Source organism: Psittacula echo (assembly GCF_963264785.1).
Source record: "Psittacula echo genome assembly, chromosome: 3".
NCBI classification, from domain to species: Eukaryota; Metazoa; Chordata; class Aves; order Psittaciformes; family Psittacidae; genus Psittacula; species Psittacula echo.
In genome coordinates this window covers 97,963,041-97,987,819 of record NC_137736.1, presented here as the reverse complement: position 1 = coordinate 97,987,819, position 24,779 = coordinate 97,963,041, and the positions used below count along the sequence as shown (strand labels likewise).

The 24,779-nt window shown below is 41.0% G+C and overlaps 1 protein-coding gene across 1 annotated transcript in view; it reads left to right on the top strand.

Moving 5' to 3' along the window:
* Window positions 1-23,755, top strand: part of LCP1 (lymphocyte cytosolic protein 1) — a 28,812-nt gene extending 5,057 nt beyond the window's left edge. The window contains exons 2-16 of the mRNA XM_080612620.1: window positions 3,935-4,025; window positions 5,782-5,933; window positions 7,058-7,187; window positions 8,072-8,204; window positions 8,790-8,871; window positions 10,742-10,907; window positions 13,804-13,946; window positions 15,519-15,614; window positions 16,127-16,322; window positions 17,010-17,088; window positions 17,324-17,438; window positions 18,267-18,400; window positions 19,402-19,525; window positions 20,858-20,982; window positions 22,326-23,755. Of these exons, the coding sequence (XP_080468746.1) occupies window positions 3,959-4,025; window positions 5,782-5,933; window positions 7,058-7,187; window positions 8,072-8,204; window positions 8,790-8,871; window positions 10,742-10,907; window positions 13,804-13,946; window positions 15,519-15,614; window positions 16,127-16,322; window positions 17,010-17,088; window positions 17,324-17,438; window positions 18,267-18,400; window positions 19,402-19,525; window positions 20,858-20,982; window positions 22,326-22,458 (1,875 nt within the window). The 5' untranslated portion in view covers window positions 3,935-3,958 and the 3' untranslated portion in view covers window positions 22,459-23,755. The remainder of the gene's footprint in view (window positions 1-3,934; window positions 4,026-5,781; window positions 5,934-7,057; window positions 7,188-8,071; window positions 8,205-8,789; window positions 8,872-10,741; window positions 10,908-13,803; window positions 13,947-15,518; window positions 15,615-16,126; window positions 16,323-17,009; window positions 17,089-17,323; window positions 17,439-18,266; window positions 18,401-19,401; window positions 19,526-20,857; window positions 20,983-22,325) is intronic.
* Window positions 23,756-24,779: the final 1,024 nt, after the last annotated feature.

The window sequence follows — 24,779 nt, the reverse complement described above, 5'->3', positions numbered from 1 at the left end:
AGGCAGAGTTTTCTGTGCGGAGGGGTCCTAAGCTGCTCCATGCAACTCTAACAGCTACATTTTGCAACAGTGAGTGTATCTTGTTGCAGAAAAATATAAACTAACTTGAAGAGAAGATAGCAGAAGAGATAGGGAAATTTCTGTATGACAGGGCCACACTTGCAGTCCTTTATCTGATCACTCTCCAACAGCTAGGGAAGCTCTGAAATTATGAACAAAGTACTACTGTGGTAAAAAAAAGCTCTGATGGTAGAAATTGAGTAAATCTCAGTAATTTATTCAACTTTCTCAGCACCAAACTAGCAGCTAAGTTATCTTGATGATTTAAATATGTGTTTGTGAAATGTAATGTTGCCCCATGAAATTTGCTTTTTTGCTTTGGGGAAAGGTACCACTTTATGTCTAGCTGTAAAGTGTGGTTTCACATCTTCAAGGTTTTCATTGCCTTGCTAGCAGTAAAGCTTAAACACCAGAGAAGTGGAGGAAAACATGAAACAAGGTAACTACTTAATGAGAGTCTTGGAAACCTTGAGGTTTTAATGGCTTTGCCATTTATTATTTATATTGCATGGTGGGTGCACACTTTGCCAAGTAATGTATAACCAGGCAGCTTCTCAGATTATGGCTTCAAAATTGAAAGAGATAAAAGGACATCAATATTGCTGTGTTTCAATTTAGAAGTAACATTCAGGTTTGAGATTATTATAGTTCTTCCTTTATATTTCAGACTGAAAATAGTTTGTTATTAGATCTCTTAAAACATCGGTGCAATAGTAGGTTCTTCTTAGGATAAGGTCAAATAAAAGGACGCTTAAATGCATGGCTGTAATATATTGGTTTGAAAATGACATCAGGAAAGGGAGTGCTTCGTAGAGGCTCTTTTACTATCAGCTTGGTATGGTTGTCAGCAGCTTAGGTGAGACCATTTTCCCATTTTGACATTAACCTGAAACTCAACAGTCTTCTGGGGAGGAAGGAGTGTATTTGCACAACTTTATTTTTGCTTTTGCAATAGCGGATTTATGCTGTTTGGCAAAAAAAGAATGAAGTGCCACTTCCAGGCAATGTGTAATCCGGATGTCCTGATGCCATCTGAAGTTCAGTCTGGCTCAAACAGTGTTTTATATTCCTTATGAGGTTTTATTATCTTCCATTTCTTTCTGGTTGGCAGTTCCACTGTCTTTCTTGTTCTAACCCATGAAGCTGTCTTCCCCTCCTCAGCGTCCTGCCTCCAGGTCTGAGCATGTGCCGACTTTCATCTTGTTCTCTCTAAGGAACTCGAATTCTTTCACTGATCTCTGATAACACCAAGTTCAAGATCCTTCCTCCCAGCTGCTGCTGACCTTCAAAATCTCATCTGTGCTGAGAGCTAAGCTGTTTGTATTTGTTCCTTTCCAAACTCCCCTCCCTCCTGCCCAGCTTTTCCCATTGCTTTTTGCGGTACATGTCTGTGATCAAAGCCATTGCCTGGTTCTCATCAACTGATTTTCCCTTGGTTCCTTTCTCAGCTTCTCAACAGCTATTCCCTTCAAATAAGCTATTTCAGCTCATTCATATTGCCTGTCATCTCCACATATTCTCCTTTGCCATCCTCTGCATTTTTTTCTCTGTATCTGTCTTGTCATACTGACTTTGAAAATGATTTGGAGCAGGGCAGCGCAGTTTATGCTTACAGTGCCTTGTGGATTATCAGTAATTAAACTATTCATCCAGGGCTATTGGATGCCCTCTTGATAGGATGCCCTCTTGGTAGGATGCCCAAGGTATTTTCAGTTTGCATTGAGGTCAGTGAAGTGCTGAAAGTGTTTGGCCCCTGGAAGCAAATGAATCTGCTCTTGGCTGATAAAATCAGAAGGAAAATATTGGACATGACCTCCTCTACCATTGTCCAGAAGCATTTTTTCATTTCTCTGTGCCTAAATGCCATCTTTTTTTTAATGATCTAAGCAAAATAAGCAGTTTATATACTGAAAAGTAGCTTTTGAAAATGGATTGTTACTTTTTGGTGTGTGTTGCTAAATCTTTGGGCTTTAACTCTCTTGATTTCTGTATGGTTTGGTTTTAGTACCTGAGCAATTTAAAAAATAATAGCAATTTAAATTGTGAATAGCTCTAAAACCTTTAATCTGAAAATTCTGATTTTGATTAATTGAGTGGAATATGGATTTTCTTGATGATGGTGTGAGATTTTCATGTGTCCAGGTGCATTTTAGGGAATCCACATGTTGCAAAAACACAGAGCATGCAACGTTAAGTGATTGGTAGTGAGGAATCAGAGGCAGGAAAGATACCAGGATGAAGATGGAAGACTATGGATCTAATTTTACCCTAGTATACATTACCCACATTGCTAGTGGGTCACAGGGATTTTTACAGGTAATCCTTAGAAATATGGTGGTTAGAATCACTCATAGTATTATATTAGTATTTCAGTCGCAATCACCATCTTGATTGTGCTGAAAACTGCACATGGGTTCTCTTGCCCCAAGAGCAACTTCATTATGGATTATACTGCATTTCTGTGCTTATGAAGATTCAAGTGAATGAACCAGTTTTTCTCTGGAAGCTGTCCTCACCCTAAAACCACAGTGATAAGCCAGAAAAAGGGTACTGCAGAGAGGCAGTAGACAAGAAAAACACATAAGATTGTCTTTGGGCTGTTTCAAAGCCATGTCTGTAGTGGTTCTCACAGATACAAGGAATCAATGCTTGAGTTCAGGAGAGCATTAAATCTGAAGCCCAAATAGGCTGTACACAACTCTGTGTCTCTGTAGAGAGCTAGAGCACATCTGTAATTTTTTACATTATCTACGTATATCTTTCTATAAAGTTTGGAATCCAAGACTCCAGGATGCAATGCTTGTTTTAGTCTAGGAATGAGATATTTCAGGTATTTGTTTTCCCTCCTTTGAACACTGTAGCTACAGCAACAACTTTCCAGGACCAACTCAGGTTTCCATTCTATTCTATTTAAATAGTTGCTTGGTTAATTAATTCTTAAAGAGACATAGGACACTAGAGTCATTCTCACAAATATAGAATAATAGATAGTTCATCTCATTAACAGTTTCCTCATGAATAGATGCAAGGGAGAGTGGGTGCATGAAAAAGCAGAGGGGTATAATGTGTATTAAATGATGTGATGAACGGATGTAAACTTTCCCTTTCTGTTTATTCAGAAAGGTGTGTAGAAATGGAAAGTCTAATTCTTCTTCCTGCTTTATATCTTTGATGAGAGGAAAGGCAGGAAAACTTCCAGCCTCCTATTCCTAAAGTGCCATCCAGCCTCTGGCACTAACTTAGGTACCTTGAAGGGCAAGTCCCTAAATGCTCCCCATAGCCAGGAAGAGAAGTAGCCCTCAAGGAAGCCTGACCTGGTTGCTCTGAACACCCTGTGAAGGAGCTTCTCTCCATCCATCCATGCATCCATCCATCTCATAAAGGTAACTGGCTTCTCATTAGGTATCCAAGGGTACACAGTGCAAATATCCCAGTGCAAATAATGGATGGCTCCAGCCCAGAGGCCCGGGGGCAAACAGTGCTGCTGCTTCTTTGCCAGCGCTGCTGAAGAAGCACAAGGTGAACTGTTCTTTCAAAACGGGAATAACAAGAATGAGCGTGGTTTTATCCGCTTTCCCCATGAGACACAAAAGGTAGCAGATACAGGATTTAATTCCAATTAAATTAGCATATAAACAAAAAACTGTTGGGATTTGAGCAGGGCCTGGCAAAACAACAGGAGGAACATGGATTTGTATCTCTTGTATGAAAGATTTTACCCCTTCTCTTGATTTTAGGATGCAGAGAAGAGCTGGGCTTTCAGCTATGGGGAGCTGCTCCGAGACTTTGAAAATCCAGTTGAAACCCTCTCTTTTTCATGACAACTATAAACCCCAAAAGGCACCATATGAAACCAAGTGCTTTCTTTTTGCAGACCTGCCACTCAAAGAAATAAGAAATGGCATCAACCGCACACTTCTCAGAGGAGGAGATGGTGGAGCTACAAGAGGCTTTCAGCAAAGTCGGTGGGTACAGCAAACAGGAAACACTGCAGAAGTGTGAAGCTATGGCAAGGTCTTTTCTCATGTACTGATTGGCCATAAGCAAACGGTCATTCACTCCAGTGCTGACCTGCTGTATCACAGAGACCACAGAAAGTCCTTCTCCTGCCACTACAGGCCTCCTAGATGAAACCACATCAGCATGCTGCAGAGCAATGGCTTCTTACCAGAGACAGATGGCAGGGCAATGAGTGGCTTATGAAATAACCTCCAAAGCTGTACAGAAAACCATGTTGGAAATACTCTCATGTGTTTTCCTAAGAATATTGTTTATTCCTGACAAAGTATTTGGAAAGGAAAAAGTTTTTATTTTAGTGGAAATTGCTTACTTTGGGGAGGGAAAGCCTGGAGAGGACAAATGTGCAAATGGCCACAAAATTTGTAATCGCTTTACTATGACCTTTCAAGCCATATATATTTTTAAAGTTTCCTTTCCAAGACTTTAAAGGTCTCATCTGATTTGTTTCCTTTAAAGTCATGCAGACCATCTCTGTCTACCCAGATTCTAAGAAAAGGTCCTTGTACCTCTCACAGCTCACTTAACTTTTATTAGCAGACCTGTCAGCCTCACTGGATTATGTGTTAATCAGTTGTCCTTGCTGTTTCAGGTGACGGTTGTTTCATTTCTGAGCACGCAGTAGTCCAGGCTGGCAATTTTAAACATGTGGTCACTGTGTGCCACACATGCCTGAGGCACTGACAAGGCAAATACTGGAAGGAAACTCTCGTTCCTGTCCCAGACATTTCCTTCTCCAAGTCCAGACCCTTTTGTTGCATGACTTCAGAAATAAAGGATGCTTTTTGCAATCTACATTGATCCATGCTACTACTGATGCTGAAAGACAAGTGCCTTTTTGCGGCATGCAATGAGCAACTCACATTGCAACTTACCACGCAGGAAATTAACACATGCTTCTTTGAAATCACCTCAGCCTCTGGGCTGGGGGAAAAGGATCTGCAGAACAAGAAACACACAGATACATAAAACACAAATATAAATATGTAAGCATAAAAACCTATATATGTACATAACCATATACATAACCATAGCTTTTTAACAAAAACTCTCCACGCGATAGATTCAGTTTTCTTTTTTATCTGTGGAGATTTACACAAACTGGCAAAGAAAGGACTATTTAACCTGTATGGGTGATCTTCTCATAAAATCCTACCCCGGATCTTGCAACTAGCTCAGCAGGATTATCTGTTTAGCACCGTCTCAGAGAAACGCCCAAGTTTTTATTTTAAGGATGACCATATGCAATTCCAAACCTCTAAACTCATGACTTCTGATGATATTGAAAACAGGCCAAAATCACGTTATACCTATGAATATATGCATGCGTAAGGTAGAACTTTGTACAGCATGAATTCCATTTTCTTTAGCTGTTCTGTAGACAGGATACTCCCTCTTTAAATTATGTTTGTCTATATATAACCTCAGAAAGTAATTACATGCATCTAAACCTAGCTTTGTTAAGGTATTGCTGTATGTCTAAAACATATAAATTCATCACTGTCGGTTTTTGTTTGTTAAACGGTGATAGTAATTTTTTTTGGGTGCGAATGACAGAACAGTGGTTGAAAATACTGGGTTTCAGGATAACAAATTTTTATATATTACATACCCTTCCCCAGGTAAAATAAATGCAACAGCCTTTTTGTTTGTACATTTCATTGGGCTGATGTAGAATATAAATGTTTGCTTGAATCTTTGCAGATGTCAGTGGGAATGGCTTTATCCATACCAATGATTTAACAGACGTGTTGAAAGCAGCCAATCTCCCTCTCCCAGGATATAAAGCCAGAGAACTCATTCAAAATTTGACAACCACGGGGAATGGCAGGATCAGTTTTGATGAATTTATTTCAGTAAGTAAGATGCCATGCAGAATACTCAAGATGCTCCCTAGGGCACATGAGAGACATAAGCACAGGGTCTCATGGACATCTAGGTTATCCAAGGAGTCCCCTCACTGGAAAAGATGAAAGAAAGAGGTAACCCAACTAGAAATCCTTCAATTAACTGGGACAAGTTACATGAACACAGCTGCATATTGAATATACTTCATATCTTTCAGTTTGGTTGATTTAGCTGGATAAAGTTTTACAGTTATGAGTTGGAAAAGGTTTATGTTCTGGCTAAATGGTTGTCGTGGTTTAAGCCCAGCCGTAACTCAGAACCATGCAACCACTCGCTCACTCTCCCCCTTCTTCCCCTCACCCACTCCTGGAGGTATGGGGTGGAGAACAGAAAGAATGTAACTCCCACGGGTTGAGATAAGCACAGCCCAGTAACTAAGGTATAACACAAATCACTGCTGCTACCACCAATAATAATAATGATAAGGGAAATAACAAGGGAAGAGAATACAACTGCTCACCACCTGCCGACCAACACCCAGCCTGACCCAAGCAGCGATCTGGGTCTTCCAGGTAACTCCTCCCAGTTTATATACTAGGCATGACGTGCTGTGGTATGGAATACCCCTTTGGCTAGTTTGGGTCAGGTGTCCTGTCTCTGCTTCCTTCCAGCTTCCCCTCCTCCCTGGCAGAGCATGAGACTCACAAAGTCCTTAGTCAGACTAAACATTTGAGCAGTAACTAAAAACATCGGTGTTATTAGTGCTGTTCCCAGGCTGAAAGTCAAAAATACAGCACTGCACCCTTGGGATGGAGAAGTAGATTTTTGCTTGTCCTTTCTTCAAACCAAAACTGCTACAGGTCCTCCTCCTGTACATTTTAGCTCCATGGTTTCATACCATATACATTTGTGTTACTCAGCTGATCTTTGTTCACATAGAACATAGAAGTTTTGTATGATCCTTTTCTGCCATGGCAGATACACAGATTTTACACAGAAACCCACTGAATAATACACAAGCTGTGCTTTCATATGTATGAAGCAAAGAGGACGTGTCTCATGGCCCAAGAGCAAACTGGTTTAACTTGGTTTAATTCTCTGAAATTTTATAATTATCTCTCGTTTTTGAAAGATTTTCCAAAACCTGAAGAGTGATGATGTTGCTAAGTCATTCCGAAAGCAAATCAACAAAAAGGAGGGGATCTGTGCCATTGGTGGGACATCCGAGCAGTCCAGTGCCGGCACACAACACTCTTACTCAGGTAGGTACAGCTGACCTACACTGATAGCAACTAGGAACAAGTATGTTGTGGTAGTGATTCACATTATTCAGATTACCCTTGGCTATTGTGTTGTTACCTGTCTCCCTTGTATCCACTTCTGATATGATTCTGATACGGCCATCACGACCCATTACCACTACCTCTGACGGGTATCACTTGCGCAGAGTTATGGAGAGGAAATAAAGGTCAGGTTGGGGGTGAGGAAAGCACACCATCACAAATGCTTCCAAGGTCTCCACCCACCTGAGCACAGAGAACACCTCTGAGTTACTGGAGCCCCTGCAAATGCTGCTGGTACAGGGTAGCCCTGTTGGACTATAGGGAACATTTGCCCACTACCCTCTGAATACTCTTTGGGAGAGTAAAATACTGGCCATGCTCTTCTAGACATTTAACATGTGGAGGGTGTAATATACAATACAGAATTCACTATTTAAACTTATATAAAGTTACATGAGATTTTGATTTAGTAAAATGATACAACAATGCATTAAAATTGTGGTCCAACTAGAAATTATGCTTAGCAGAGCATAGCAGCTGCAACATATAGTTAAATCACATGAACTTCATTACCAGTCTCTATAATACACCTGTTCTCATGGCACCAAGCAACCCCAGTCAGTGGGAGGGAGTATGGAAGGAGTATTAACCAGCCCAAGCTCATTGCTGCCTTCAGCTCATTTGCCTGTCTACTCAGAGCATTCTTCCCTTGTAGGAGTCTGTTGATCAGTCAGACTGATCAACAAACTCCTCCAGTCACACTGGTGGGTGAGTCTTCTCCCGCAGAAGTTCTGCCTTTGTAAATGAAATGATGGTAAAAGTATTGCAACAGCAAACTGATTGATCTGATGTTGTGTTCACAGAGGAAGAAAAGTATGCCTTTGTCAACTGGATTAATAAAGCCCTTGAGAAGGACCCTGACTGTAAGCATGTGGTCCCGATGAATCCAGAAACAGATGACCTCTTCCAGGCAGTTGGTGATGGCATAGTGCTTTGGTAAATAATACCTATCTTTCTCACAACTGAGAACCATGAGTCTGCAGAAACTCACATCTCTGCTTAACTGGAAGCTGCTGACCTTACATTAAGATCATGAATCTTTGCAGATTCAGGGCCTTAATAATGCTAGGGGGTTTTCCTTCTCTTATCTTCACAAATATAAAGCTTCTTTTATGTTAAATGAGAGTTTCTCCTTTCCTATGGGCAGTTGCAATAAGATGAATTCAGTGAAATTTGAGGAGTTACTTGGGTTTATTTTTTCACAAGGACTTTTGGGGGTTCACACAAAGCAGTAAAAGGTAGTGAGTTCTTTCACAGAAATTTTCTGCACAATAAACTTCTCACAAAACTTCACCTTGTGGCATTCTTTGCCTCACACCTATAGTACAATCTGCACGTGACCCAGAAGAATTTCTTGCATTCATGCCTGTGTGTACCTGGGAAAACAGAGGCTATCTATATTTTTTCAGTAACACTCCAACTCTTTGACTTGTCCTACAGCACAGGGATAAAAACTGTATCTGTATTTTGTGTTCACATATCTAGTAATGTATTTCTTGTTGTTTCTTCTTTTATTTCCAGTAAGATGATCAATTTCTCAGTGCCAGATACCATTGATGAGAGAACAATCAACAAAAAGAAACTTACACCCTTCACAATACAGGTACTAAAATACAACAAGATTCTTTGCTTTTTCCCTTAGGATGCTTTGATATAATCACTTAGCACAAAGGCTGGAGATACTGTGGTCCTGCCCAACACAATCAAAGTTTTTTGTGGCAAAGTGAGATGCTCAGGTCCACATCCTAAAACCATTAAGATTTATATTTCTGTTTCTTTCAATCTGACTAAACAAACTGTGTTTGTGTTTGCACTTGGCCCAATATATTATGTTTACCAGTTCACACAACAATATGTAGAGATATATTTTCATAGGAACAGCACCTACATATCTGAATACAGAATATAAATAGATATATGGAAGAGATACAAACCTAACCCAGTTTAGCCCTCAGCTACTCTGATTTGATGGAACATTAGCCAGGCTCAAATAAGCTCAGAAGCCATTAAATTGGATTTTTATGCTGTATACCACATTTTTCAGTTCTAATCGTTTTGGTCAGCGGCATAGCTTAGTGATGCAGCTCAGATCGATCCCTGTCACACATAGACATGATTTGATCAATAAAGCTTCCACTTTAACTTAACCCTGTTAAAGCTCTCTGGTGGAGAAAAGGTAATTAATTGGAAATGCTCCAATATTTCTACCTTATGAGAATTTACACTATGTCTCTCTCTGCATTTTGTGTCCAATCATATCTCTGTCATGCCAGCGGTGATGAAATTCATGTGAAAAATTGCAGATCTGTGTGATAAATTATATTTTCCAGGCTTCTTTGCCTGCTCTACTTGCCCTGTGTTTACCAAGTCACCTTTCTGAATAGTGCAGATCAGATTTTCTTATACCCTTTTTTATAAATGGGAAGGAAATGGCAAAGGAACATAATGTTCCTGAAACATCACTTTATTTCTGCCCCTCACTGTGGATGACAGAATCCCTCCACTTCCACTGGACGCTACCAAACCAGCACTCCATGCTCCAAAATTCATAAAGAAGATATCCAGACTTGATCAGTTCTGACCTTGGCTAAATGTCAAGGTTAAAAACCCAGTGGGTTCATCCATACTGATTCCTATGACATATGCTGTTTATACACATTGCTAGCTAGCAACTTATTTCTATCCTAGGTATTAGGTCTTTTGCATAGTGCTTAAAGAGAAATGAGCCTGGAATATCTGATGTCTGAATGGTTTGTAGCTCCCTTATTTCTCTGTGTGTGCAAGACAGAGGTGGATAGTTTGCCCCATGCTAAAGCTAAGTCTGCACCTGAACATCTTCTTATGCATTAGCTGTAGGGAGAGCCTGGGTTTGATAACCAAGACTGAGCCCAGACATCTCTGTGAATAGATGTATGCTCTGAGCTCCAATGCCTTGTGACATGGTGCCTTTCATCTTTGCCAAAGAGCTCCTTTCCATCTTCACATTGGAACCTAGAACTTTCAGTACTTAAAGGGGGCTTATAAGAAAGATGGGGACAAACTTTTTAGCAGGGCCTGTTGTGATAGGACAAGGGTAATGGTTTTGAACTAAAAGAGGGTAGATTAGGACTAGATAGAAGGAAGAAACTTTTTACAATGAGAGTAGTGAAAAATTGCCACAGGTTGCCCAGAGAGGTGGTGGCTGCACCATTCCTGGAGACATTCAAGGCCAGGTTTGACAGGGCTTTGAGCAACCTGATCTAGCTGAATATGTCCCTGTTTATTGCAGGGGGGTTGGACTAGGTGACCTTTGAAAATCCTTTTCAACCCAAACTGTTCTATGAGCCTATGTTTCTATGATTCTGTGATTCCATGTACATAAATGCCTTCACAGTGAAGCTACTTGTTTATTTCACTGGTTTTGTCTGTCCTCCCTTCCTGTATCCTCAGTTCTCCAGTTGCTGCATCATTCAGAAGTTCTCTTCTTTCCCTAGGAAAATCTGAACCTGGCCCTGAACTCTGCTTCAGCCATTGGGTGCCATGTTGTTAACATAGGAGCTGAAGACTTAAAAGAAGGGAAACCTTACCTGGTGTTGGGTCTTTTATGGCAAGTCATTAAAATTGGACTCTTTGCTGACATAGAGATCAGCAGGAATGAAGGTATGTATGGCTCTTCACTTCAGTACTCTACTATTATCACTGAACAGCCTTTAGGATAAAGTTCTTTTTAAAAAAATCTTGATTTGCCTGTCTTCTTGCCTGCTCTAATTTCCCTTGCTCTTCACAAGTTCCAGCACTCCAAAGTCCAAGGCTATGTGTAGGCTTGTATGTGCAGAGCAAATTTCATGCTCATTGGGTCAGGAATGACGGTCTACACCCAGGTATATTGATGTTTTGGCATTAAATCTGGGATAAGGAAATGCTACACTGCATTTAGAAAGCTTTGCTCTTTTCTTTCTCTTGATTGTCAAACATCTCCTCTTTCTTTATGAAATCAGAATTATAGGATCAGAGACTAATTTAGGCTAGAAGGTACCTCGGGAGGTCCACCCTGGATGTCTTCTGGTTCAGCCATCCAACCACCCACTTCAAGCAGTACAATCTCAAGGTTAGGTGAGGTTGCTCAGGGCCTTTTCCAGCGCTCTCTGGGCAGCTTATTCGAGAGCCCAACCACTCTTGTGATTTTTTTTTTTTCCTTACATCTAGTTGGAATTTCTTTTCCTTCACCTTGGGACTGCAACTTCTCATTCTTTTGCTGTGCATACTGGGAAAACACAATTTTGGCCCCTCTGTTGTTGGAGATAATATTTATTCCCTTCTCAGACCTCTTTTCAGGCTAAACAAACTTAGTTTCCTCATCCTCTTCTCATATATCATGTACTGCAGCTGAACCATCTTGGTTTCTCTTCACTAAACTTGCTGCAGTTTGTCAATGCCTCTCTTGTACTGGGAAGCCCCAGACTGGAGACAGCACTCCAGTTGTGTCTTACCAATGCCAGATTTCTCTGTGAAGTATTTTCAGTGTGAGGCTGTGATTATGTACGTGTGATCCACATGGCACCTTGCTGCTTTGTTTCCTCCACCTCTGGATAGTCCGCTCAACCAACAGTGACACTGCTTTCCTCCAGTTCCTGTCCAGGTGTTACCTTCATTACTTCACCCCTTGCACATTTCTATCCCTTCCATAGCCACAGCCATCAGTTCCCATTCCTTTATAGGCAGCCATACCCTGCTTAAAAGCTATTTTTCCATTTATGGTATTTTCTCCTTCACTTCTCATCTCAGATTTAAGTTTGTCAGGATAGACAAGACAGGATAATTTTGATTTCTTTTCAGGTTCTGTCTTGTCCTGATAAGCCTTGACTATGGGACACTGTATTTCCAGTGAGCTCTCATAAGCACATGGTATCCCCAACCTCTACGGGAAATACGTGGCATGCACTAATACCATGTTTGGGTTTCCCTTGGCCATATCGCATGCTGGCTCAGAGTAGCTCAGAAGACGTGTAATACACCCAAGTTGCTCTCATCCTCTGTTCATATAAGCTTTTAGCTAATAGCCGTTATTTATATTAATTCCTTAGTGAATGTCTTTGAACACGGCACTATTAAACTACATTCCATTTTTTATTACTGCCATCTAGTTCTTTCTGTCTGATTTCCTGATCATCCTCTGTATTGACTATGCCACCTAGTGAATGTCATCATCAAATTTTTAGCACGTTGCTAGTATGTGTGCCAAGGTAATTGATGCAAAAGAGATGAAAACATTAATCCAAAAATCAATCTATGATCCACCTCCACAAGAATCCTTCTTTCACCCTACTTCAGTGTTAATGTTTCTCTCTTCATAAAATACACTGTCCACTTCCAAATCCTTTTATTATCCCCTTCTGGTTCAGTTTAACCCCATAGTACCCTATATCAAATTATCTGCAGAATTCTAGGTATAGTTTCCTTTCTGTAGCAAGTCCATATTTCTTTCAAGGAATCCTGCATTTACGAGGGTTGATCCTTCCCTCCTGCCTCTTTCTCCTTTTATGAACATAACTACTATGCTATTATTTTATATAAATAGGATATCTTCTCCAACTAACAGATGAGTTAACTCTACTGGCCCATGAGATCATGAAGTTATGTGCAAGTTCTTCAGAATACCTGTGTGGATCCAGTTTCAGTGTAAATGCCACTGAGATTTCATATAAGCTGCAGAAACTCTGTGTTCATTTTTTCATTCCCATCTTGCCACTATGCTCAATACCACTGCATCCAGCTCTGGAACCCTGTCACAGAAAATATATGGAACTGTTGCAGTGGGTCCAGAAGACGGCAACAGAAATGTTCAGAAGGCTGAAACACCTCTCCGTGAGAAAAGGCTGAGAGTTGGGGTTCTTCAGTCAGTAGAAGAGAAGGCTTCAGGGAGACTTCAGCAGCCGGAAGTACTTATGAGAAAGATGAGGACAAACATTTTAGCACAGCCTCTTGTGATAGGACAAGGGCAATGGTTTTAAAATAAAAGAGGGTAGATTTAGACTAGATATAAGGAAGAAATTTTTTACAGTGAGGGTGCTGAAATACTGGAACAGGTTTCAAAGAGAGGTGGTGGATGTGCCATCCCTGGAAATGTTCAAGGTCAGGTTGGAGAGGGCTCTGAGCAACCTGATCTAGCTGAAGATGTCCCTGTTCATTACAGGGAGGTTGGACTAGATGGTCTTTAAAGGTCCTTTCCAACCCAAACTATTCTACAATTCTATGATTGTCTTTTAATTAAGATCTGAGGCAAGGAAATAGGGTAGTTCTTAGAGCACACTGAATTTGGTTTGCATTTCTATTTGATCCACTACTAGATTCACAACTAACAGCCTTGTCCCCATTTTATTGATGAAACCCTTTTCCTCTTTATGTCCTCTGTCATGCTAACTTAGCTTGAATTTTGCCAACACTTTGGTCCCTCGCTTTTAGAAACTGGGGTAGCAAAATTTGAGAGAAAATAGTTATACGTTCTCCTCTATAAGTATTCACAACATCATTATTTTTCTCTTTCTTCCCTGCTTAGCCTTGATTGCTCTTCTGAGAGAAGGAGAGAGCCTGGAGGATCTGATGAAGTTGTCTCCAGAGGAACTGCTGCTGAGATGGGCAAACTATCACCTGGAGAATGCAGGATGCAACAAAGTCAGCAATTTCAGCTCAGACATCAAGGTATGAGAAACACTGACCAACAATAGCAAACCAGCAGCTCCACATCCAAATCCCTCTTCTCCAAACGGGGATTGTTCACTGAACCAATCCAAGCAGCTAAGACTGCTCTGCCAAATATATGGGACCAGGCAAATAAAATCATTTTAGTGTGGTTTACCTTTCTGCTTAGTAGCATTCCTCCTCCTTCTGACCTCAAAGTCCCAGCACACCACATGCCTAGGAAAGAAATAGCTGCTGGTTCTGAACACAGCATATGGACTCTACCACTGTATTTTCAGTTCCCTCCCTCTATTGCTTTCCTTCCCCAAAGTCCTTAAATGCTTCTTGACCTAGCTTTAGTTTGTAAAAGAGTTAGACCTTACCCAGACATGTAACTAGGTGTAGAAGAGGATGGGGATCTTTCAGTTCCTCCGCTTGATCTTTCCTTCAGTACAGCACCTGGGTTACGTGCTCCTGTGTCCCAACCTTTGCTATATCCCTGCACGCACTTACCTCCACATTTTAATTCGGTGGGACTATTCAAAATAATATAGCTAGATAGGGAGGCACTTGCAAGGATGGGTCTCTAGTTCATGCAGCGTATGTCATGTACTTGGGACTTCATGGGCTTGTGCGTGCAAATTTCAGCAGAGCTTTTTCTGTAGGATCTTTATTCTTCCTAGGCAAATGTATCTGAACTTTAGTGGTGCATTCTGGTGAGTTTCAGATGCTAAAGCTATAGTGTGAGGCCTGGCCAGCATCCTAGGCCTGTAGTGGAGGGTGTCTGAGCTTCCAGGAAAGCCAGGGGATGGCCAGCACACCAACCTTACCAGCTGCGACCCGATCTGCCTGCTCTCACCATAGCAGGGGAAAAGCTATATTTTGAAGAGTATTCGTTGAGTTAGTTAGTCAAGTCCCTACATACTAACATGTAGCTTTGTTCTCAGTTGTTTGAGTTATTACTGAAGTGAGATTAATATTTTCCACACATGAAGTAACATTACATTTCACAAAAGATTAGACACAACATGTTAAATCCTTGTCTTTTTCCTGCCCTTTTGCCTGAAAAATGCTAATACTGTTATTGGTTTTAACTTTCGTCCTTGAAAACTTGCTTTCTCAGAAAAAATGCTTTCTCTTCCATAACTGTTCCAGTGTTGCTTTGAAATATTCTTTAAACATCTGCTTTCTCCTTCTGCATTTTCTTTTATTAAACGCTCAGCAGCCTGACTTCTACAGCATTATAAAGGTATGCATTTTCTTATCTCTAATTTAATGTTCAGATTAAGCCAATTCTAATACCTTTTTGTGGTTGCTGTCCTTTTTGTAAGTGCAACACACAGCATTTTGTCTCAGGCGCTGAGCGTTCTGCAGCGTATATATATATTGGCTTGGGGAAAAAATAGATCTGGCAAATACAGCATAAAGTAGGAATTGCTAAATGCTTCCAGCTTAATTAATTTAATTATGTAGCCCAAAGATTGATGCAATAAAAATGAAGCATGCAGGCACATTGTTCAGAGGAGCACTGGCATGCAGTACCTGAGACTTAGATGTAATTTTTCCTCCCTTTAATTTCTCTGTCTGTCACAGGACTCAAGAGCTTATTACCATCTGCTGAACCAGGTTGCCCCCAAGGGAGATGAAGAAGGCATTCCGGCTATTACTATTGACATGTCAGGATTAAGGGTAAAATGAGATAAGTTTAGAGTAAATGCCGATATTTTCTGTCTTTCGCTTGCATTGCTGGCCAACACAGAGTTGCACTGGGATGCCAGAACAAGGAAACTCTTTTGAGCATTGCAACCTGATCTTGTATTTCAGAAATCAAAGCTTTCAATGAATTAAATGGTGTGTTTTCGTTAGATATTATTGCTGAAACAACCATTGAATGACACTGATAAACTACTAGCATGTAACAAGTATATTTAAATCTATTTCTTTGTGAATTTCATCAAACCATCTGCCTTTACATGGAATATAACTGTAAAAGCATTGGGGTGAGATGGCTGGATTGTAGGTAAAGCCCACTTGAAAACACAGACCTGATGTTTGTAAAAGTGAGAAAGGAAATAGTTATAAATCCAACAAGGAACTGCTTTAACAGCCTCACGTGTAGCTCCACGTGAGCTCTCGGTAGTTCTTGCGTGCAGTGCGAGGCGGTGGAGTGTGGCTGATGATTCCACTTTCTTCTGGAGCAGGAGAAGGATGATGTCCAGCGAGCAGAGTGCATGCTGCAGCAGGCGGAGCGGCTGGGCTGCCGGCAGTTCGTCACCGCCACCGACGTTGTGCGGGGGAACCCAAAGCTAAACTTGGCCTTCATCGCCAACTTGTTTAACAAATACCCTGCCCTGCATAAGCCGGAGAACCAGGACATCAACTGGAGCTCTATTGAAGGTGAGGAGAATGCAAATAAAGGATGTTTCTGGACACCAGTGCCACAGTATTCCCAGCTGTGAGCTGATGATGTTAACCTAACCTCATGTCCTTCAAATATAGTCACCGCACCATCAGCACAGGCAGCCTGGAGAAAGGGAGACTGCTCTTCTCCTGCATGTGCCTTCTTGTATTTTGGAGGTCTGTTCAATGGATAGCGCGTGTTCAAAGACAAAAATGTCTGTGGGATGTCTGAACCAGTGCAGACTATTGAGTGTGCTGGTTAGTTGAAATTAGGGTTGATTTGGCATTCCCTTAATTGAGAGTATAATTTAAAAACTCAGATCTTGCATAAAACTGCTGCCCGCTTGCTCTGGGTTGAGGTCAGGACCACTGCTGAATGGATCATTTGCTGAGCTTCAGGTCCTTCCTTTTCAGCCTCATAGTGAAACTGTTCATGCTAGGGCACAGGCTGTTCTTGATTTCCTGAAGGCATTTCAAGGCCAATCTGCCTAAATGCCATAATATATAGGGCATGAAGAAATATTACGTCCTGCACCATGCTCTCTTATTTCATGTGTCAACCAGTGTCTCCTGTTTATGGTTCAGTGCACTGTAAATTCTGAGTTATGGTTTCATCACAGGACACTTATTTTACTGGAGTGTTGTGTTTTGCAGGCCTGTTGATTGATGTATCTGTTGTTTTAGGTGAGACAAGGGAAGAGAGGACGTTCAGGAACTGGATGAACTCTCTGGGTGTTAATCCACGTGTAAATCATTTATATAGGTAAGAGAGGTATTACACTTTCTTCAGATAATAAATTTAGCCACCAAATTACTTGAAAACCAAAAGCTTTTGGACCCTATAAGAATATTAAGAATATATGCTTTTGTTTGGTTGGTTGGTTGGTTTTTTGCCTTTTTTTTTTTAATAGAAAACTATCTTTACCTCCACTAATAGTGTAGTTGGGTTCCTTTCCTCTGATCTTTGGACAACGATATATCTTTTCTATTGTTTTCAGTGACCTGTCAGATGCCTTGGTCATCTTCCAGCTCTATGAAAAGATCAAAGTGCCAGTAGACTGGAACAGAGTGAACAAACCACCATATCCTAAACTGGGTGGCAACATGAAGAAGGTAAAAAAAGTTGGAATAGCTCTATCCTCAAAGGATGTCTATATAATTTCAAACAGCAATATGGGCACTCACATTGCTCTCAAGTCCCAAGTACAGCACGTTAAATGATTTTTTTGTCTAGTCAGTGAATAATTGTTCATCCTGAAAAAGAAACGTACATTTGACTCACTGGCTCTTTTGACAGGTGAATAATATTTGTAAAGAAAAAAGACTCAACACCTTTGGTGTCAATATTTAAGAACTGTATTTGCAGGCCACTTTTGCTACTGTCTTAGTCACCAGTTATAATGCATCTTCACTGTAAGTCATATGGCACCAGTTTAATTGCAGCTGTCTGGATCACTGCCCTCCACATCAAATGAAGACAGTGATGATAAACATTCTTGACCAGATGCCTCAAGAACTGATCACAGAGTTGATGCTAAATACAAAGCTTTCTCCCAGCTATCTGGATGAGTAATTCCATCCAGTTATGCCAGAGTGATTAACTGACCACAGTATTGACTGGGACACTAATCCTTTGTCTCAGTGCAATGCTGTGATGTTGGATATACCCGTGAGCCATAGATTCGTATTATCCAGGGAAATCAGTTTTTCAGGTCCTGATGGTGAAGTACAACATTTCCTTCTATGTTAACTGTTTACCATGGTATTTTGGAACCGGCTGCTGATAGTCAAACAGCTGTATTATCACAGAGCCTCAAAGCTCCTTTTTGCCCAGGAGGATCAGGACTAAGCAATCAAAAGAATTTAAAGTAACAGTGCCTTGTCTTCTTTTTTTTTTTTTCTATATTTTTGAACTGCACTAATTGACCCTGTCATTTACAGCTTGAAAATTGCAACTATGCAGTGGAACTGGGAAAGAATCAAGCCAAATTTTCTCTTGTTGGCATCGCTGGGCAAGATCTGAATGAAGGAAACCGTACTCTCACGCTGGCCTTAATCTGGCAGTTGATGAGAAGGTATGGCAGCCAGACACAAACTGCAAACTGTATACTCAGTTTGCATTGTGACAGTCTCCTGCTGCTATCACTGAGAAGGCTCGACATGCTTTCTTACTACTCTGTTTACGCTTATATGCAAAGACAGAGTAACCTTTTGCTCGCTCCTAGTTAGGGATGCAATCAGGAAGCACATCATCTTGTGGGCAAGGCCATTACAGGCAACTCATATAGAATATTATTATTGTCACTGTCTGTATACCATGAATAAATGTTCATTGCATGAAAGAGAAAAAAATAAGTTGATGTTCTCTGTATCAGAGAATGGGAAGAATGTACAGGAAACAAGGAATTGATGAAGAAGGTTTGTAATCTGCTACCTGAAGTGGATGCAGTGAAGTAGCTCTCCCCACTTTAATGTAATTCTCTGTGTATGCGTGTGTTTGTGGACATGTTTAAGAGCTCCATAACTTTGTGTAAAGAGACCCAGTGTTTAGGAACTGAACACAGACTGAATTCAGTCTATAAAGCAAGGTACAGGTTTATCAGGCAGTTAATTAATATAGGGATGCGATTACTTCCCATCAATTTTGGGTGTCTTTCCAAGTTGTATGCTGACATATAAGCAAAATGTTCCAGGCTTGTGTTTGTGCAGAAGGTCAGTCTTAGATGAGCATAACGATTCCCTTCTGGCCTTAAAGCCAGTGGTCTTTTTTTAAGCACTATGAGAAAGAGTTATGTACACCAAGATCCACCAAAAGGGACCTTTTACAATTCTGAAAATCAAAAAACTTCTGACACGCCCAAAACAGTGATAAGGGAATTGGAGATGAATTAGACCCATTAGATCAATTATCGTGTTACAATGTAATTCATATATGCTCTGAAAGTGTGGGAAGCAGGGCAATACCAGTTCTAAGAGGACTGTTGAGGTGATGTCTGTCAAGCTGCACACGTACAGGATGGTTCTGAGGTTACGGTAGACTTTGAGCAAATGCAGATATCCTGGCTTCCCTCTTAAGGTACACCCTGAATATCCTTGAAGACATTGGTGGTGGAGAGAAGGTCAATGATGAAATCATTGTCAGCTGGGTCAATGAAACACTGACTGCAGCCGGGAAGAATTCAACCATCTCCAGTTTCAAGGTATATTTTTTTGTTATAAGTCTCTGCTTAGGAATCTCTTATCCAAGTGTGTCTGTTATGTTACATCTGTTGCCTGTATATAGATGTATATATGCATATACATGCACATACTACATTTTTTTATATAGTTAACTACATAGTTTGGTCATTTTTTATTCCCTTTTAAAAGCACGTTAAGATATACAGATTTTATTCAGGGGGTTTTATTACGAAAAGTTAAGAGAAACATGATATGAACATGACAGGAAACACCTTGAATGCCAGTTTGACATTGGAAATCAGAGTACAGGGCCAGGAATGATGCCTGGAACTAAGCAAGAATTACTGTGCTGTCAATTATTATTAAACAACAGCAATTACAAATGACAGTATTACAAAGAGCAATAACAATAACATTTATAATCCGGTAGACCATTCGGGTGTACCTCACCCTATTTTGCAAGGTACCACGTAAACAAAGGGACAGACCAATTCCAGACAGCTTTTAATTTGTCTAACACATCTGCAATACTTTCCAAGGTGGGGAACATTCAGTGGATGTAAATCAGCAGTTTGCATGAGGCAAAGACAGATCCATCAGACTTCACATAATGAGCTCAGGAGACACACAGCTGGTCCCCTTGCACCTCCCATCAGTAGATGTGTATCAGCATCATCTCCCCGTAGAAAACAAGTTCATTAGCCCAGCACTCCATCTTTTGCTTTAATGACATAGCATTCTATGGCAAGGTGACCTGCCTGATTGAAGAGGGAAAGGCTGTGGATGTTGTCTACCTAGATGTTAGTAAAGCCTTTGACACCATTTCCCACAGCATTTTCTTGGAGAAATAGGCTGCAAGATTGGTGTTGGTCTCTTGTCCCAGGTAACAAGTGATAGGACAAGAGGAAATGGACTCAAGTTGCACCAGGGGAGGTGTAGATTAGATGTTAGAAAAAATTCCTTCACTGAAAGGGTTTTCAAGCATTGGAACAGGCTGCCCAGGGAAGTGGTGTAGTCACCATCCCTGGAGCTACTGAAAAGATGTGTAGATGTGGCACTTAGTGATGTGGTTTAGTGGTGGACTTGGCCACGTTAGGTTAACGGTTGGACTCGGTCTTTTCCAGCCTAAATGATTCTATGATATCTTATCCACTGGGGAAAAAAAAACCCCAACCATAAATCCTTTTAATGGTTCTTAGTCTGGCTTAGATGAAAAATGATGCTAAGCAGCCCTTTGTGAAGATCTAAATGGTATTTGCCTGAGCTGTCCATTGTTCTTGATCCTAGACTCAGGCTTTGTGGGAAATCTGTCATTCTGTTGTTGTATCTAATTGTATTTTTCATCTATGCAGGATAGCAAAATCAGCACCAGCATGCCAGTCCTGGATCTCATTGATGCCATTCAACCAGGATCAATCAAATATGACCTCTTGAAAACAGAGGACCTGAATGATGAGGAGAAACTAAATAATGCTAAGTATGTTTCTGCTGAGTGACACTTACATGAGTTACCTGCTCTGTCTTTGAAAACTGCTCTGCTATCATTCTCATCTGGCACAACCTCAGCTAATACGTCCAGAGTTAGCAGCATGAAGGCTAGGAGTTAGGCAGTAAAAAAGACTATCAATGGAAATGAAGTGTGTGATGTTATATATAATTTCTGCTTTATAATTCCCTTGAAGGGATCCAAATCACTTGGCTTCAAAAGCACCTATTTTCTCTTATTAAATTTAAAACTCTTTCAGAGATCAGGGAACAATGCCAACAACAGTGAGCCATGGAAACCAGTGATTACAGGTCAGGATACCTCTTTAGTCACATACAGGTGGAACAAGGGCATATTTAAGAGAGAAGGGGGAGAACAGGATTCATGCCTGAAAAACTGGATTTATGGGTGTGGATACTGATTTTTTCTCTTGAGTGCAAATCCAGCAGAGAGCCAGTCCTGGGGACTTCTCACTTTCCTTTCAGAGCCACACAAATCACCTCCCAGTCATCATCAGTTTAGCTTCTGTTTTGCTATGTGGCAACTACAATCAGAGCTGCCATCATTTTTATAAATACCAGTGTTCTTTTCCTTTCCATTTCCTACGATCTCTTTCTTTCCTTGCAATCCCACGTGTGCTTCCAACTATACTTTATTTCTTCATCCCTCTGCTGATGTTTTCCTCTTCTCCCCTCCCCCCTGTTGTCCCAGCCCTCTTTCTCTGCATTTCTGTGAGAATTTCACAAATGTATGTGCTCTGCAGTAGGAAGAACCTGGATTTTCTAGGGTTTTGTTTGTTAAAAAAATAGAACAGCCAGTAGCAGTGCAACAGTGCACTCTGAGCAGGGAGATGGGAAGCTCAGCTTACAAATGCTGGGTGTGACTCAGGCAGAAGAGAAATCCCTGAATGTTGATTTCCAACAGCATCAACATTTCCAATCTGCACCAACATCAGTCTTCTGCTTTCCATCCTCGTAAATTTATATGTATGTGCAAAGACTGAGTCACAGAGATTGAGGGGGAGCAAGGCCGGAGCGGCTGGTTGTGAGGATAATCTTTCAGGAGATGGGAGACTAAATGTTTCGTCCAAAAATTCAACCTGCAGTCTCCCATGCTGCAGATAATCAGTGTTCTACCATCTGGGAATATGTTCTGCCTTTTACTGGAAATGTAGTCCTCTCTGAAGCTTATGCATTCCTATAGAAAAGTTTACTTTTGATGAGCCAATAAGTTCCCAACTCATTCTGGTATTAATTGTTTAAAAAACTTCTTAACAGAGGGAAAATTAATACTACTGCACTAATTTGCTTGCTTGTTTGACCTCTGCATTGCAGGTATGCTATCTCTATGGCAAGAAAAATTGGAGCAAGGGTCTATGCCCTTCCAGAAGACCTGGTTGAAGTAAAACCCAAAATGGTCATGACAGTGTTTGCTTGCCTTATGGGAAAAGGCATGAAGAAAGTTTAAAGCACAAAATACTTGTACTGATGCCTGGTGGTCACTCTTTTGATTCCCTCAAACTGCTGGATGCTCTTCTCTGTATCAAGGAATATGCAGGGTGCTCATGCTTTAAAGGCATGAATGTTGACACAGTTCCAGATCATACTAAAGTTGTGTATCCACATGTATCCAGGAAATGTTTTCTTTTGAACAGTAATATGTGCTTGACCTTTTCTTTTTTTTTTTTTTTTTGCCTTATTTTCCACTTCTTTAGATATAACTATTTCATATTCCTGACTGAGTTTTCATACTTTTGTTAATGGATACCAGGGTATTCAGTCAGAGTTCACCTGGAGATCTTCATTTTGAGAGATGAAGACAGCTTTTAGGATTATGAAATGTTATATACTGCTTCCGCCTGAAAATGTCTTCATGCTTTTGATAGCATTTCTGCCATACTTTCCTTCGGTTTGCACCTGGGATAACAAAACGGTATCCCTAAGCCAATGCAAGTACTAGTGACTGTATTTTTTGAATGGTAGGATGCTCTTAGGAAATTCTTGTGGAAAGAGAGAAGTGTCTGGGGTCTGCAGTGTGTTGCTGATATGTGAACAGAGCAGTACTTTTCCCTGCAAGTTACACCTCTGCTGCCAGAGGCATTACTCACAGAGTACCTTACTACTCACTGAAAAAAATACATCGTAACCTGGTCCTCCAAGAACATCCAAACTTTGGAACCTTTGCAGGGAATGCTCTCCAATGGATAATTCATTCTTATGTCATAATAACACTTAAAATATAAGCAGATTGGGAAGCATGATGGAAATGAAAGCCATGTTAAAGAAACTAAGGGAATACACTCAGTTAGTAGCAATATGATAAAAAGCGAACCAAAGGAACACAAAGTGACATACTTGTGTAGTAAATACAAATTAAACTCTGATAACTTCACAGACTTGCACCTCAAGGGCTGTGGCTTGGATTCAGGAGAGCCACTTAAAACTGTGCTTGCATATGAAACATATACTAAAATGCTTCCCTGAACCTAGGCTGGGATCCTCAACAGAGCTAAATCAGCATAGCTTTGCAACTAACAAGGCGCTGTCAGTTTGCCTTGGTTAAGGACCTAGCCCTGTCTGTGGATAGTCAGTGGGATATATTTGCACTGAATCTCTTCTTTGGCATGATTAATTTACTGTTCTGGCCTTTATGTGGATTTTACTGTGGTGAAATGCAGAAGGAGGGAATTTGGCCTTAATGCAATCCCGTTGATGCAGTCTCAGTTCCCTTCCTTTCTCCCTCCCTCCCCTTCAGCCCTTCCAGAATTGCCTTAATAAAGAATCAATATTCAGTGACATGAGAAGTCTCTCCAAATAAAATGTTCTATAAAGCCAAATGTGTAGTCTTTGCTTTTAGTAACGCATGTGCTAATGAGTGTATCATAGAGCTGAAATAGGGACAGATGTAAAAAACCCCAGACAATTGTGGGCTCGCTAACAATGTATCCTCCACATTGTTATACTGCAGATGGCAGAAAGCAGGAAGAATTATTTCCAAGGTCATTTCTCAACATGCCGCTCCAAGACACCACCAAAGATGGGACTCTGCTGGCTGGACCTGCAGACTGGCCTAGTATGACTTTCGCCATTCAGTGCAGTAACTGTCATTGTCTTCCTTTGCTCATGTACCCACAAACTTTGGCTCTTTTAGCTCTCTGCAGTACAAACAGACTACTTTGTTTCTGTACTGATGTTCAGATCCTGCTCCTGATCAGATCTGGGCACCCTGTTCTTCTCATGAGCCTATGTATTTAATACAGGGTGGGAAAGGTGCAGTATCCTAAGACCAATTTCATCTGGTCACAGTATTTCCCAGTGCTGGCAGAGAAGGAGAACATCTCTAGTGTTACACAATGGAGACGTCACCCCAGGTTATTGCCCAGCAAGGGGGAGTTACCAGAGCATCACCCCTATGCTGCTGCTCCTCTTCCCCAGCATAGGACCCACTGTTGCCGTTCAAGAGGGGTGGCACTGAAAAGGTGGCTGTTCTTCCCTTATGTTGCCTTACTTGAGAGTCCTACAGAGGTAAACCAGAGTGAGGAAAATGCAGACAACAGCATTTCTCTTGGGTGGGATGGCCATGTGGTTAGTGTGTGTTTCATGCATGTTTGCAAAGTGCAAGGGGCCATTTTTGGCTTGATACAGAGTGTAGATCTGGAAAGACCAGGTAACCATGCCTGAGGACAGCCTTGCTCCGGGTTCCCTATCTCAGGAAGATGTCCTCACCCCAGATTCAGGTGTAGATGTGAGGCATGAAGTAGGTGACGGATGGGAGATGGTATCAGCACC